Source organism: Passer domesticus, chromosome 1, assembly GCF_036417665.1.
Source record: "Passer domesticus isolate bPasDom1 chromosome 1, bPasDom1.hap1, whole genome shotgun sequence".
Taxonomy (NCBI): domain Eukaryota; kingdom Metazoa; phylum Chordata; class Aves; order Passeriformes; family Passeridae; genus Passer; species Passer domesticus.
This window is the reverse complement of record NC_087474.1, coordinates 44,076,263-44,092,388: the sequence shown is the minus strand read 5'-3', so window position 1 is coordinate 44,092,388 and position 16,126 is coordinate 44,076,263. Positions and strand designations below refer to the sequence as shown.

The 16,126-nt window shown below is 39.0% G+C and overlaps 1 protein-coding gene across 7 annotated transcripts in view; it reads left to right on the top strand.

Moving 5' to 3' along the window:
* TRAK1 (trafficking kinesin protein 1) overlaps positions 1 to 16,126 on the top strand; it is a 127,321-nt gene that overhangs the window by 76,959 nt on the left and 34,236 nt on the right. For 5 of the 7 annotated variants that reach the window (XM_064417213.1, XM_064417194.1, XM_064417217.1 and 2 more), the window contains 2 exons: positions 10,565 to 10,641; positions 13,864 to 13,980. In XM_064417213.1, coding sequence (XP_064273283.1) covers positions 10,591 to 10,641; positions 13,864 to 13,980 — 168 coding nt within the window. In that variant the 5' untranslated portion in view covers positions 10,565 to 10,590. Of the gene's footprint in view, positions 1 to 1,612; positions 2,091 to 10,564; positions 10,642 to 13,863; positions 13,981 to 16,126 lie in introns of those variants that run through there. The other 2 variants (XM_064417203.1, XM_064417234.1) reach the window with 2 other exon arrangements.

Here is a 16,126-nt window from a genome sequence, read left to right as displayed (position 1 = left end):
CAACTTGTGGGAATGTTCAGTTACTCTCCTGATATTGTCATGTCTTTTGAACAATGACATGCCTCCTTTCAGTGTGTCCTTCATAAACTGGATAGTTAGCTGTAGTTGACCACTTGTCAGGATTATTAAAACCACAGCATGTTTGGCAGGGGTGGACTTTTCTGTCCCTAGGCTTTAAAAGGTGCTTCCTGCATTCTTTGATATGACTTATTGTTTTGCTTACTCTCTCAATTTCAATTTTCTAGCTATTACTGAAATGTGATAAATGGTCACTGAATGGCAAGTAGGTATTTAAGACCCTTACTGTCTGATTTTAAGTATTTTTAAAGACTTGATTCACTGTTACAGGGAAGAACTGAAGACACAAAAGCTCTAAGCTTCAGAAACTAGAAGTAATCCCCATTATTACTAAAATTACATATTTTAATATAATGATGTGGGGAGAAAGAGACAATCCTGTTTTTCCCCCTGAGTTCTTGAGGTTACTGCTGCTCCTGAATATTGCAGTAAATTTTGGCAGTCAAATATCAAGTTGCTTTGAGTGGCAAAACCTTTATTCAGAAATCTGTGTTTCTTCCCTCAGCAACCACTTACATGTATTTCATATCCTTTGGCTGTTATTTATATAATCATTATTGCATTGTTTGCATGCAAATATCAAGAGTTTAAAACGTAGAATGGAATAATTCATCATTATTGTGTAAAAGTAGTTGCTTCCCATCTCATACTACCCCATTCTTCCTCACCACTAGAGAAATGGTAATAGCAAAATTGTTCCTACATGACCCAAACTCTTACATTCTGCTGGCTTGTTGTGTAATGTTTGTCTGTCTGTTCCTAGCAGTTATGTCCCCTCAGAGGATGATGAGGTGCCTTTGCTTTGCAGTGCCCCCACATTGCCTGCAAATGCTTTGCTCTGTGATGTGGATAGGAATGCTTTAGCAGCAAAGGGCGCCTGCTTGCCACTGCAACTAAGGGAGGCAACTTAGCAAACATTGAGTATCTATGGCTACAAAAAGTTAAATAAGAAAGTTAGCCTGCCCTATGTGTGTAGTCAAGATTAGCAAACACAGCTTGTTGCAAACAAAGAGATCTGAGCACAGGAGATTTGTTTCTTGTTGAACAAGGAAGGGATGCATGCACCCTGAAAATTCACTTGGGTACCATGTGTGGACTTGTGAGGTATTTCTTTTCCCACAGCAGACTGAAGAGAAAAATGAATGTGGAAAACACAGTATTTGACAGCTAATGGGATATGTCATTTAAGTTCTTTGTACCGGTGTAATCTCTCCTTTGTTGAAGCAACATAAAGCTGTTTTCCCCAGCCCAGTTATTCACTTAATGGTTGTAGTGTGTGGTGGATGCTGCAGTCAGACTGTACTGCACAATAGCCCTGGGTATGAAGATCTCTCTGCTGGTGTGCACAGGCTCAGGCTGTTCACAACTCCAGTGAGGTCTTGCTGCATTGGGCAAGGCGAGAGGTGATTTATGACTCTGTGCAGTGCACACCCTTCCCCAGGTGTGACAGACAGAGGCTGGGTCAGACTTCCGTGTTGAGACACTTGTGGGAAGCTACCACTTCACTCCTAAGAGCAGGGGCAGAGGAGAGGGAGCCTTGTTGATGTGAGCAGTATCAGGGAGGGTCTCTCAGCCCACTGACTTTGTCTGAAATATGTTAGTGGGGCTTTTGAGCAAAAACTGGCTACTGTCATAGCTGGTTTGAGGAGCAACATAAACCTTCTAGTAATTATTAGACAGATGGTCTCTTCCCTCCTCCACCCCATCTGTAGAACTCAAAGCTGTTGCGCTAAGGACAAGTACTCAGTCTCTCCGGAGTTCCCTGGCTGAGCATGTGAGTGAGGAAAGATGGTATCCTGCTTTGTGGAGACCCTGCTCTGCTCTCCCCAAAGATACAGCCTCCGAGGGAATGACTTCCCATCGCCTGTGAGACTAAGGCATCATTTCGTGTCTGTCTGGGATAACTGCAGCAATGTCAGTAAACGAAGAGGAAAGTTATGAATATGACTATGAAAAGGAAAATGAGAGGAAATGCACTTTTAACAGGCAGAGCCTTGATATCTTGGAAGAAGGTACTTTTCACCTTTTGTTTTTAATCTTTCATGGTGGTAGCACGTGGCAACCTACAAGTGATTTGAGTGATATTTGTGGATTAAATGGACAAAAATTTGTGTTTTACATGTGTAGTCAGTATGTTTGGATGTTTGTCTAATATCTATATAAGATAAATCTTAATCTATGTATACTTCTTTAAATAAGAAAGGCATGATCAATAGATGAAGGCTGTGCAATACCTATTTTATAATGAAACAGAAATTGGGAAATCTTTTCTCTCTGGAATTGTAGTGCATTTTTTATATGCACAAAATGTGTGTGTCTTATGAAACTGTATATTTTAGGTTGTCATTCCCAGCAGGTGCTTCTAGAACAGAGCTGCAATTTTGTGCTTATCCATGAATTTGAAAGCACATAGACAGAAATAATCCAAGTGTCTTATGACTTAAATTTTTAATATAAAAACTAACCCAAAAATGTTGTCATACTTCCTGGAAATAATGGGCAACTGGCCCATTTGGATGGAAATGGGAATGTACATACATTGAAAATCCTCCTGTGCACCTGCTGTATAGAGAGGGTATCTACCCTAGGGCTGCTTCCAGCCAATCTGGTAACCTTCTTCAGGGTTTCAGGTGGCAAAAGCTGAATGCCTCATTCCTGTTACTTCATGTGCTGTAAATTGTTCTCTGAAGCAGTAGTTTTATGGTAGAGAATTGTTACTTCCAAGTAAACTATTGTAAAGCTCATGCAGGGATGGTTTGAAGGAGTGTTAGGACAGAGAATGTGACGTGCTGTGAATTTACATCCTTGTTCACCTCATGGTTAACAGTTCCTGTGTCCAGAGTTCTTGGTGAATGAACCGTGCTCTTTGAATGCCATTGTATAGGATTTTCCTGTAAAAATGCCCTCACAATCAAATATCCCACCTAGTTTTCAAATTTGTGTGTCTGTAACACAAGAAAGGCGCTGAAGAAAATACTGATAAAAAGAAAATTTAAAACTGGGGATTGGGATGGAGAGGAAGCTTATCAAGAGAGGCCAGCTGACATTTTTTTATATTTTATTCCTGTAATTTTAGCAATTAAATTGTAACTGAAGCACACATGATGCTGTTCTTGTTCTTTCTGCTGACTTTACCTTTCATCGAGATCTAACAGTCTGAAGCTGCTCTTGTTGATTTTGAGGGGGGAAAAGAAAAATTTGAGTTGTATCTGGGATAAATTTAGCCCTTTCTGCAGTGCTTTCCTCTCAAAAGCTCAGTGTGTGTTTGAAATGTCTTCTAGAGATGCCTTTTCTTCTCTACCTATGCATTCATATTGCCTACACACTCAGTGTAGCAGAGATACAGATACACAAAACCTATATATGGTATTTCTATGTATCTTTGCACGGGGGAGTGCTTGCAAAGGGTAGTATTTCTCTAGGAGAATGGGTGAGTCAATCCATTCTGTAAGTAAAGCAGATGGAAACACCAGCATGTAGCCTTTTCATCCTGAACAAATGAAACACTTTAGCTGTATCTGGCTTTAAATCTGGTACCAGAAACAGGAAATCAGAGGATATGCTTCACTTCAACCATTTATAGTTATTGAAAAGAAGAGGAGAAAAACTGTGCAGTTAAGACTCCTTAACTGTTTGGCCTATTCCATATGCAGGATGTGTACTCACTTCTTGACTGTTATTTCCATAGTCATTTTGCTGTAGTGAGGTTTTTCTCTGTGCCAATGTTTAGATGCTGTAACCCCCCCTAAGTCCTGTTTCTGGAGCGTGTCACAGAACTAACCTTATGCCTGGCAGCGTTGCAGTCGGCTCTCTTGATGAGAGTGGAAGGCACCTTTGGAATTGGCATTGCTTTGGAATTGTAAAGTTGCCTGACAGTAATATGTTTACTTTTTCATTTGATAAGTTGGCCTTGGGGTGACTGCAGTGAAACTTTGCTCAGGGATATCTGTTGGTAGTGTCTTCTCAGATTTTCTTCATGAAAGAACCTGAGCTTTGAAAGGACAACCTGTCAGCTTCCTTTGGTTAGTGGTTTGTTGAGTCAGCTGTTTCTGAAAGGGAGCTATGTTTTCATTGTTGCTTTTGCAGCTGGGACAGGAAAAGACTCTTACCTACACAGGGCCTATGATGGCAGCCATTTCCATTTACTAATGTAGTAGTTTAAAAGTCCTATTTATCTAAAGTACTTAGTAAGTGCAGGCAAAGAATCTGTCTCCAGTTGAATTAAGAAGCACAAAAAAGTCTTGGGATAACTATTAAAATCTTAAATCAGACACTCCAGGGATCTGACTCCAGGGATCTGCCTTCTGGATCTGACTGAAAATGTAGAATACAATGCAATGGAGACCATTCAGAGCTCTGGAATCTGTGAATACTAAAGCAGAAAAGATAGAGAGGAGCCGTTCTTGAAAGCTTTGGCACAACCATTCCCTCCCAGATAGTTGGAATGGGAAAAGACCACATATTTCATAAAGGAGACAGCTGACAATGTGTAACTTACAGGCTTGTAACTTCATTTTAGGATTTTTAAAGATGTACAGTCCAGATCCTGATTTAAATCTTTCACACATTTATTAATTACGTTGACTGCAGTCTAGACATTTATTGACAAAAAATGAATGGAAGAGAATGTCAAGACAGTAACTCAGTGGCTAGTAGTAAAAAATCCTGCAAAAAACGTTTTAACTTTGAGGAGAAGAGCTATCCTGAGCTGTGTCTGTAAATGATATATACATTAAGGCAATTAAGAGAATTAAGGTGTTCTCTTCAGGGACTTTTTCTTATTTTCTTAGTTTCACTTTGTGTCTGTATTTTCCAAGTTACCACATTTGATCTGTTTATGCTAAATAGAAGGATAAAAAAAGTGTCTGATGCTCTTTTTGAAATTTCTTTTAACTTGATTTTTCGTTCATCACTAGAAAATCTAATGTTGTTCATGTCCTACTTAGGGCGTACTTTGAAATTATTCCCTGCCTGAAGTTTCAGGCAGAGGCTTTAGAAAAGAAGTAAAACCTGTGGTTTGTTGTTTTTTGGGTTTTTTTTTTGCAAACCTGTGTTTAAGTAAAAACAAAGGTTTGTATGTAGGGCTTTAATATTGGATTTGCTAAGCTATTTGAGTACCATATGAGAGAAATGACAGTAAACAAAAACTCCTTGAACCATAGCCTTAAACAGCAATATAAAATCTCTCTCTTCCAGAAGAATCAGTAACTGCAGCTTAATATTAAAATATCCTTTTGCAAACGGTGCCATGGAAATTACAGTAAGGCCATGCTGCAGCATTTGAAGAAGACAAAACCAGAATCTATTGGATTGTCTGTTGAACTTGCTAACAGAGTTTGCATCTCTCACAACATCATGTTCTTGGAGACTCCTGCAGAGAGCTTGCCCACAGTGTGACCAGCCAGTTGTGAAGCAGTTGGGGTGCTGTGACCGCTCCTTATCCCTCTAACAGGGTCATGCCACCGCTGACCTCCCCATCTGCCTTCTGGAGCAGCTGGCCTGCTCCCTGCTTGGGGAGTGCTGGGGGTGGCTGGGGGAACTGCTGGGCTCTTCTGTTAGGATTTGGATTTCTAGTAAGTTGTGACTCAGAAACACATTCTTCAAGCTCTGGTGACAGTAGTATATGAAAATTTTTAAGGTCTTTAGATGGGTTTGTTCTCTTAGGGCTGTCTCAGATGTGGCAGGCAACAGCAGATCTGAAGCCTCTGCCCCAGCTTAGCCAGGGCTGTCAGAAACATCTCTGCATTGGAGGAGAAGCTACAATATTTATCTTTTACTGTGTAAAATCAGTAACAGCTGACAGCATACTTCAGGTATAATTTTCCTGAGTTTATTTGAAAGCTGATATACCTAATGTGGCACAGTTTCAGAATTCCACATGTGCTTGGCTCAAGCTGATGTAGTGCTCACAGTAACCTGCGCCAGAGCATAACTATCAGTGGCTCTGGAACCGAAACTGTAATTTTTAGTGGGTGCTTTATCATTTGAGTGTAAAAATAGCCTTTGAGGAATGAATCCATCGAGAGCCGAGGAGTCGGAGGCTGCCAGGGTCTTTGGTGGCTGACGTTTGCCAAGTGGCAGCAGGGAGCGCGGCTGCTCAGTCAGATTTGCCATGTGTGTTCTGTGTGCCTCCATGTGCAACCTTCAGGATGCAATGCCCTTGCCATTGAATCTTTGATGGTTGGACTGAGCTGTGAGCAGAGAGGAGCAAGACAGAAGCTGTTTTTGAGGCAGGGCTTGTCATGACTGGGCAAGAATATAGCAGGCCTTGCCATAGTTAAAGGCTTTGGATCCAGAACTATTATGGGAAAAAAAGCACTGTCCCCTCCCACCACCTTGCCAATAAGAAGCATGGATGTTTAAATGGCAAGAGATCTCCTCTGTGAACAGTATGCATTTCCCCTGATGGAGTTTCTGATTAAGTAAATTTTGGTAGTATGGAAATCTTCATGCATTAAGGCCTTCCCTGTTAGACTCTATAAATATACAGGTCAATATTATCTGCCCCAAAAGTGAAACTTTACAGTGGCATGTTAGCCCTTTTATGTTTCCCAGTAGTTAGAAATAGATGTGAAGAGGAGTAGTGAGAGCTGGGCTTTCCTCTTCAGCAGCTGCAGCTCTCTTTTATTTCATTAGTTTATCCTTGGTTGATAGGTCTCAAAAATGAAGAGGGAGTATGTGTCGAGGGATGCAGGGAGCAGGAGCTGAGGATACCTGTGACTGCTGGCACTGGTGGTACATGTGTTTTCCTCCTTCTATTTGAATCCTTTGTTTGGCAGGTGGTGGCTCATTGCAGAAGCTGCCAATAGTGGTATTCGTGTTCCCCTTTCCTTCTATGGCTGTCTCCTGTTCCTGCAAACATCCTTTACTCTAAGTAGCATACTTGTTGAACAGGTTACTTTCAGGGAGCAATCCAGAAAAGTGCATGTGTTCCTTCATGTCCTGGTGCATCTTCATCTTGGGAATCAGTGCTTCATTAACTAGATGATAAGAAATAAATGCAAGGTACAGCCTTTCAGCTGTACTTACTTTGGGAAATATAGGAATGTAGTTACCAGTAAATTTGCAGGCTTTAGGATGGTATAAAGATGGTGCTAGGTACTTTAAGGCAAAGGAAATGTTTGATCTCTATAGTGTTTGTCCATTTGCAGGTTTGGCTTTAAAAAAACCCCAAATACTTTGAACTGCAAATGTGTCCCCAGTGCCATGTATTTAGTGCTGCCATGAAAATGATGTGAAGGGAGCTCTCTCTTTTCTTTGTTTCCTATTTTGGATCTGTGACATTAGCTTTAAAGCATTTATCAAAATTCAGTAAGTTTTTAAAAATTGTTCTTTCTTTCTTTGTTGTCTGTCAGCCTTCTCCATAAGCTGAGAAGTGCAAAGTATATTTGACTTGGCTGTTTGCATGCATCCATGCACTTAGACACAATGCTATCACCCTCAAGCAAAAAACTACTGATGTGTGAGTGAGCAAAAAGAGGTCAGTAATTTGGCACTGTAGGTTTTGCATTACAAGGCACTGTCCTTCATTTGCTCTTGTTTTATCTTTACAGCAGCATTACCAGGCTCTCATACTCATCAGAAACTCCAGCAGGCTAGAAACCTACTATGCAGGATCCATTACATATGTGACGTGGGGCGGGTATTTTTCCACTGCATACTTCACTGATAACACCTCTGAATAGTTTTTCAAAATAGTCTGGTTTTTTCACTGATAGACTTTTTTGATCACTAAAGAAATAAAAACTGCTGTAGTAGGAATTGGCCAAATGTTATCTCATAGTCTGTGGAGGCTGAATAACTGGATATTTAGACACTTTTTAAGATTATTTTTTTTTTAAATTATGCTTCTGGATTCCACTCTCCCCTTACTTTTCACCTGCTCTTTCCCACAAGCTTTGATTTCTGAGTAATTGAAAGCAACACCTTTTTACAAGTTTGCCCTCCATCCAAAAGGAAATCCTTCCTTTTAGTGAGTAGATCTGTGTTTCCACAGTATAGTATGCAGTAGTAGTAGTAGTATGGACAGTAGTTGACTGACAGATTTTATTATATGTGGTCTACTGAAATTTAGTTCTACTTGGATGTAGAGGATGCATAAAAGAACACTTCTGCTTTGAAACCCTTTTACACTGGCACAGTAGTGTACAAAGATCTCTGTTTTGACAATCACCAACAGAACTTTGATGGAAATTTCTAGATATAAAAGCTGTTGGTGACCAGATTCTACTTTGCTACTGGTAATGTCTGTTGTTATAATGCTGTGGTATTGCCTTGCCAGGTTAAAGTTTAAATGGCAAGTTCTGTAGGAATAACCAAGGGAGTATCCACACAATCAACCTTTATCACTCTCCCAGCTGAGTGACTTTATTCTGTCTGTGGGAACACCATCCTTTATCAGCCTGGCTGTTAGGAAGGTTATACATTTACTTGAATCAGGATGGTGTGAGGTTGCCACAGTCCTGCTCATTGGTAATTGTTAGTGCTAGGTACAGGATTTAAATGAGCTTGCTAATGACAATGTCAAATATTATTTTATAGTAGTGATGGAATGTTGTAACCAGGGGAACTATTTAGTGTGTGGTTGTATTGGAAACCTGCTGGCGTCTGGGTTTCTGATAGATGTTTTATGGCATGACTTATGAACTTAATATATTTAAAACAAAATTGAGTTTATGGTGATGTCAGTTTGTGTGTGTGTATGAGTAGTCTTCTGGACATTGCACCTTCTGTTTTTATGTGAAGTTTTTATGGAAAACTTCTGTTGAACCCCTTTCTGCAAGTTACTGCATTTTTTTCCTGTGGAATCCTTATTAGTGTGCTTTTGGGTAATACAGTTTATAGTTGGCAGATATACTATGTTTTTACTTCTAGTTTACTTCTGTGGTAGAGTTATTCTTTCTATTGATATGTCATGTTTGTCAGGTTATTACTTCAACACATAAACTTTTTACTGTTACCACTTTCAGACTTACTATTTGGATAAATGCAATTATATTTTGAATACTTTTGTATAGCATTCTTTGGAGTTCACTGGCATTACTCATGTCAATAAATATTGTAAATGTTTTTAGGATGTGATCTGCAAAAGTAGAATTAGAGAAATGGGAAAATAAATTAAGAAATTGAATTTCTTGCCATAATTTAAGCAATTTTCTAGGTTTAGGTATCCTCCAACATTTCAAGAGATATCTAAGTAATATTGCATTTAATGTATTATCAATGTGCCTTAGTGGTGATCGGCTGTATATTTATATATACGCAGATTGTGTATTTATTAATTAGGTAGTGTTGTTTCCTTAGTGTGACAAACTGCTAATTTTACTGTACAGTTCTGCTTTTTTTTTCTCCTCAGTATATAAATCCCATTAGGCCTGATCTGTCTCTTCCCCCGCCTTAGTGTGCACTAGGACAACATTAGCTTATCTGCCAGACGGAGCCTTAAGTGACATTGCCAAGGGTAAATCCCCTGAAGAGCAGCTCAGGCTACAGCAGCCTGATAACTCATAGTCCGTGTGATCCACTGAATTTCATTAACAGTCCTTTCTTTCCAGAATTACAGGCTTTGAGGAAAAAGTGTAGTTGGGAAAAAAAAAATAGAAGGGTAGAGCAGAAGGTGCTGCTGTTTGCTGTGACTGTTGGTGAATTTTTTTGAAAACTTGTTGACTTCTAGATAAGTCAGTGTAGCTTCTTGAAGGATCACCTATGGTGGTAGACTGAACTTGTGCACACTTTCTTCAGTCTGACAAAACTGCTGGTTCCACCTTAATGATCAACAATCTCAACCAGTCTAAGTAAATATTTGTTATGGGTGATACTATGGTCACTGTGGTGTGGCTGGGTATTACAAAAACCATTTCTTATTTTGTGTGCATACTTTGCTGTCTTGTACCATAAAACCCAGTCCTTATCAACTTAAGATGACATAGTTGCTTTCGGATGAACAGTGCCCCTTAGAGTATCAGAGTTGCTTATTCATGGAGTAATGCTACTGCATGTCATACAATGAGTAGGTGACATGATGGAATCCTAATTATGTATCTAAGAACATCTGTTTTGACTTCCAGATTATTTTTTAATAAACTCAAGATATTGTTCTTCAGAGAAAAAAGTTTTAACATTTTAAATTTGTTCTGCTGCTGACAAAAGCAAGTGCTTATTACAAGACAAGCATTTGTATTACCAGTATCACATGAATCTTGGATTTTTTTGAGGGCAGGTTTGGGGGGGCGAGCTGTTGAGTTTTATTTATTTGTTGTTTTGTTTATTTTCAATTTTTAGCTCTTGATGTGCTCATCCAAAAGTTGACATAAGCAGTGTTTTAGATGAAAACTTACGCACATCTAAACTTTAAAAGATATTTCTTGCTATGGATGGCAGTTGAACTTCAGTGATCCTTGTTTGTGTCTTCCAGCTCAGAACATTCTGTGATCCTCCCCCAATAGTACTCCCTATCTGATTAATATTTTGCTTTATTTCTTTGCAGTTTTATGTGCTGAAAGAGTGGGCCAGATGACTAAAACATACAATGACATAGATGCTGTAACACGTCTTCTTGAAGAGGCAAGTACTACATCTGTTTAAGGACCTGTACACAGTGTGACAAAGTAGTACTGAAATTATGTGGTACCACTAATTGTGCTAGATTATCCTTCAGTGTGGAAGAATAAGGGCTATAAAGTGTATGTACACTTTATCTCACTGGTAAGCTAAATATTATTTCTAAATAAAGATAATTTGTTTACCTCAGTCAAATGGATTCATTACTTCTGGTTGTTTTTCAGTTGAGGCCATGTGACTTGTTCTTGGCCAAATGTTTGCCCTAATGAAGGAGAAGGAGGAGGAGGAATCATCTTAACATGACACATATTTTACAGTACATGTAAAACTGAGAATATCATTATTTATGGAAAGATTCTCTTCAGAAAATAATAAAAAAAGCTCACAGACTTGTTTTCATAATAATTTGTTCAGATAATTTCTTTCCAAAGAAGTACATAGACACAAAATTAGAAAATACCTAGTACTCCGTTTGCCTTCTTTCCCTTATGCTTGGTTGATTTGGTTGCTGTTTGTGGGGTTTTTATACCATTATTATGAAAATTGTTCTTCTTGTAATCCTTAGCACTCAAGAAATGTCAAAAAGCAACTGTCATTGTACTATGCTTATGTTCAGTAAAAATAATGATAAATTGTTGGACTAAAATCAGCTATTTTTCTGCAGTAAACTTGAGCAGTGATTTTCTGAAGAATGCTTATGAGTAATCCTTTAGGTGAAAACTGTTACAATTGTATTGGCTCATGGCTGACTGCAATTTAGTCCTTTATACTCAATTGCTTGCTTATTTTAATAGCAATGCCAAAAATTGTGTATTTCTAGCAAATTGAATGGTCTGTTATTCCTCTAATTCTGCAAGAAAACAAGCATTGGAATGAATGCTCACGTCTCCCACCTATTCTGGATACCCCTCAATGCAGTACAGTCTTACATTTTCTGCTTTGAGCCAAACCCATTCAAACACCTCTGTACAAATTACCTGTTAAAACTGATGTGCTACCCAAAAGACGAATTCTGGAATAATTCATCCCCTTGTAGTAACAGTCTGTTAACTTGTTTGTGCTCTGTTCCCTTTGCCTTGTTTGGCTGAGATTTACTGCATTTGGTCTCCTTCTAGTAATGATGTTGTCCTCCTAGTAATAATTTTGCCAAACTGTTTCCTCCCCTGAGTCCTGTAGCCAAATGTCTATAGATCCAGGCATCACACTCACAGGAGCAATGCTTGAAGGACTTGCTAAGCCAGTGTTTTAAAGCTTCTTGTGTACTTTCCTATCTGGATGTTTGGAAAGGAAAAATAAGGGACAGTACAACATGTCAAACTTTATTAAAACAAATACTTCCAGTGAGCCTTTTTGTTTTGTTTGATCATCATTTCCAATTAAATTACTCTGTTCATGGCAATAGGTGCAGTTACAGCACCTTTCTTTGTTCTCCATATGGTGGTGATCATAAGAGATTATGGCCATTTGCAGAATTTAACTCCTCCTTTTGCTTTCACACATACAAGTGAGAGAAAAAACAAAAGATACCCCTTGGCTGTCCTTCATGTTTGCAAGCTTTAGGTGCTTGCATTGCAACATTGAAAGGTGCTTAATTTGGGAAGATAGGAAAGAGAAGATCTTGAAACAACATGTGTGCAGATATTTCAGAAATCTGTGCCTGTAGCCCTGAAACTAAGGCATGGAAGTAGCACAAGGCCTGCCTGGGTATGTGGTAAAAATTGGAGCAGATTTCTTAATGAATCTGCTTTTTCATCTTTTTCTAATAATAGTGTAAATGTGTCTTGCTTCTCAGTATTTTTTTTTTACATACTGCTGTAATAAATTGGTTCCTTGTCATTGTGTTAGTAAGAGACCTGTCCCCAAACTGAAATTTAGAGCTGAATTGCTAAAAATTGGGTAGGAAGGCTGGGAAAATTATTTGAAGAGCCTGGACATGGACTTACATTCCTCAAATTGGAAGTTAAAAAACATTGCTGCTAGATAGCTCCTCCTCTGTAGAATCAAAACTGCAGCAATATATTTTTTCCACTCAGTATTTATGAAGTGAGCCAAATTAGGGAACAGTAAGTTGGCTTAAATTATATCCAAACATATTTTGGATAACTTCATGGCATCTATTGTTCTGAAAGATTGTACAAAAGATTACATAAAGATTTTATGGCTTGATAATGGCAGTAACTTTCAATGCAAATATAAGTCTGACCTTCAGAAACCATTTGGAAAATGCTATTTGCAGATACAGCATTGATCAGTCACCTCTCTTTTTATTTACTGGTTATTATATAACTTTTTTTTTTCCATTATGAAAGCCACTTCATTCAAATTCATTGACTTCAAATCCATGTGAACAGTAGCTGTACGTTTTGTAGGCTTTGTCGTGAACGTACGCATGACATAAGGTAACATTTAGTCATAAAATCTGGGTGGTTGTCAGGGGCAGTAAGTAAGCTCCAAACAGTGTTTTCAGTGACAGGGAGAAAATTCTTCCTCAAATGGTGTTGAACTAAGGGTACATTAGGGAGTTAACCACAGCACCATTTTACCATTATTTTAAAAATCTAGTCGTTAAATAAGAAAATGATAAATAGAAATGCTTAATTAACAGCACAAAATTTTATGCAGTTTATCATCCTCTCCCAAGCAGATTACAGTCCCATGTACCAGCTTCTGCAAAGCTGAGATATCCTTATGTACATGTCATCATCAGGATAAGCTTCTAGTTTTTATTGGTACCTGTGGTGAATTGTCAAGATAGGTGATTTCCAGTACTGTGCTCATAGAGGAGGGGGAGGAAGAGGCCAAACATGACACGAGAGTAACCACTTAATGTAGTTCGGGGCATCTGCAAAAAGGAAAGAGTTAGGATTTATTTTTGTACAAAAGCAATGATGGTTGGCATGCACAAAAATAGGAGCTGAGTGTTCATTGCGGTGGAACTGGCTTCTACTCCTGCGTAGCTCATTGCCTGTTATTTGTAGGTGGAGCAAGTGGAAACTGAAGAATGCTTTGAGAGAGGGTCAGTCATTTCTGAATAATGCTGTTATAAGATATGCAAGAGTAGAAAAGGAAAATCAGCAAAAACCCCTGAACAAATAAACCCTCATGGAAGGAAAAAGTCCTTTTATTGTTATTCATCCCTTTCAAGGCAGTTTTACCCTCCCTCTGATCCTTTGGTGATTAAAAAATATAAATTGAAGTTGGCTTTCTGTTCTTAATGCTTCACAGAAAGAACGGGACTTAGAATTAGCTGCTCGGATTGGCCAGTCGCTGCTAAAGAAGAACAAATCACTGACAGAAAGAAATGATTTCCTGGAGGAGCAAGTAGAACACATCAGAGAAGAGGTAAAATTTTTATGCCTGAATGCTGTAAATGCAGATGTGCTTCACCTTGTCCATACATTTGGTTGTGGGCAACCTGTTCCCATGCCTGACCACACTCTCTGCTAAAAATGTCTTCCTTATATCTAGTCTAAATCTGCTCTCCTCTGGTTTAAAACCACTACCCTTTATCCTATCACAACAGACCCTGCTAAAAAGTCTGTTCCCATCTTCCTTATAAACCCTCTTTAAAGTACTGAAAGGCAGCAATACAGTCTCCCTAGAGCATTACCTTCTCCATGCTGAGCAATCCCAACTCAGCCTTCCCTTATAGGAGAAGGAGTATTTTTGTGATCCTCCTCTGGACCTGCTTGAACAGGTCCATGTCTGTCTTGTCCTGAGGACTCCAGAGCTGGGTGCTCTCCAGAGAACAGTTGAGGAGGAGAATCGCCTCCCTCAACTTGTTGGTCACGCTTGTTTTGATGCAGCCCAGGGTATGGTTGGCTTTCTGGGCTGGGAGTGCACACATTGGTGTGATCAACAAAACACACCAGAAAGCTTATATCATTTCAAGTAGCACCTGTGCTTTAAAAGAGGTCTTTAGCTGTAAGCACAACTGTCCCTAAACTCCAGCTTAATAAATGAGCTAGGAACCAATGTTGTTTCTCCTATTCTGAGGCAGTGGCCTTGCTTTTTGAATCTCACCCATACGTGGTTTTGAGCAAGACAGAGAGCAAGAGAACAAGGAACGACAGTGGAGTAAAAACTTTTAAAATGGTACATAAATAACTCTGCTCAGGGGTGTGAGATGTGGTATTATGAACATCTCACATAAAGGATAAAGTGCAGATGGAGTGATCGGTGATGTGTGATAAATCATGGTGGAGCACACACAGTGAAATAATATCCTTTGATGTGGCCCACACTTTTTGGCATGGAAAAATAGTTCTGTTCTCTCCCAAAGGAGTGCTGCTGCTTGCTGCCCAGGTCCCATCATGAGGCAGACCAATTTATTTGTGTATTGGTCAGTATGACATGTACTGGATATGTGCAAGGTGATTGAGCAGGACTGTGCATTCATATCATCCATCCAGAGTGGAAAATTTGGTTAAGGAGGGTGGAGGACAGGGACAGGCTGCCTCTGTCCACGTCTGTTTTTATTTAGTGGGATTGAGGAGCAGCATTAGGAAACGTGCCACCAAAAATAAGCCTCTTACCAGGTGGCTTGATATGTTGGGCCATATGTTCTGTCAACACCCCTCTTTCACACTGTTATTTTGATTCCTTCAGAAACTGATGCTTTTGAGGCAGAGCTCATCAGACTTTAAAGTCATGACACTTTTGTGTGTTGAAAATCTGCCTTTAATAGGTTGCAGATTTTCTATTAAAACTGAATTTTGAATGTTTGAACAGAACAGTAACTAAGACAACTGTCTTTAAGGGCAAAAGGTAAGAGAAACAAAATTAATTGATACTTCTAAAATTCTGTAAAAATTGCCTAAAAATGGTTTGTCTGGGAGATATATGTTTTCTGTAATACAGGGACAAATTATTTCTGATGTGTGGTGTAAAATTAAGGTTTTATTGGTATATGTATAATGGCATGAATAATTTAGCTTTATATCTCTTTGACCTTTGTCATGACAAAACCTTCTGTCTATCCCATTGAGCAGACTGAGTTTTGTGCTGGTAACATGCCACGTTGATAGATACACGTTGAAGTTATAAAGACCTGTGCAAAGTGCATCAGATTCTTGGGTTTGTCTTTTGAGTTTCTGTTGTTAGGCACTGCTAAGTTTAAGAAGGGGCTGTGATCATGTTCAGTAAAAACTATTGTAACTGAGATTTTTTGCTGTACTAGAGAACAAAAGGCTGAGTGGACTGAAGCAAGCCCTTTAGTGTGTGCACAGACACTTCAGTCTCAGCTTGCTGTTTCACTATTATGTTCTAGAGGCATAAACATTATGCTGAGGAAACATTCTTAATTGTGAAATATTTTGCTTTACAGAAATGGGTGTCTGCTTTTTCAGTAGCAGAGTGTAGTTCCCAGGTACAGTGTGTCTATCTGCTGTTCAGTAAGAATGCTGCAGCTCCATGTTCCTTTTCTCTGGGGTAGTGCTGCCTATACTTTGGTATTGTCTCCTTTGACATTAGAGCTCAATATCAAAGA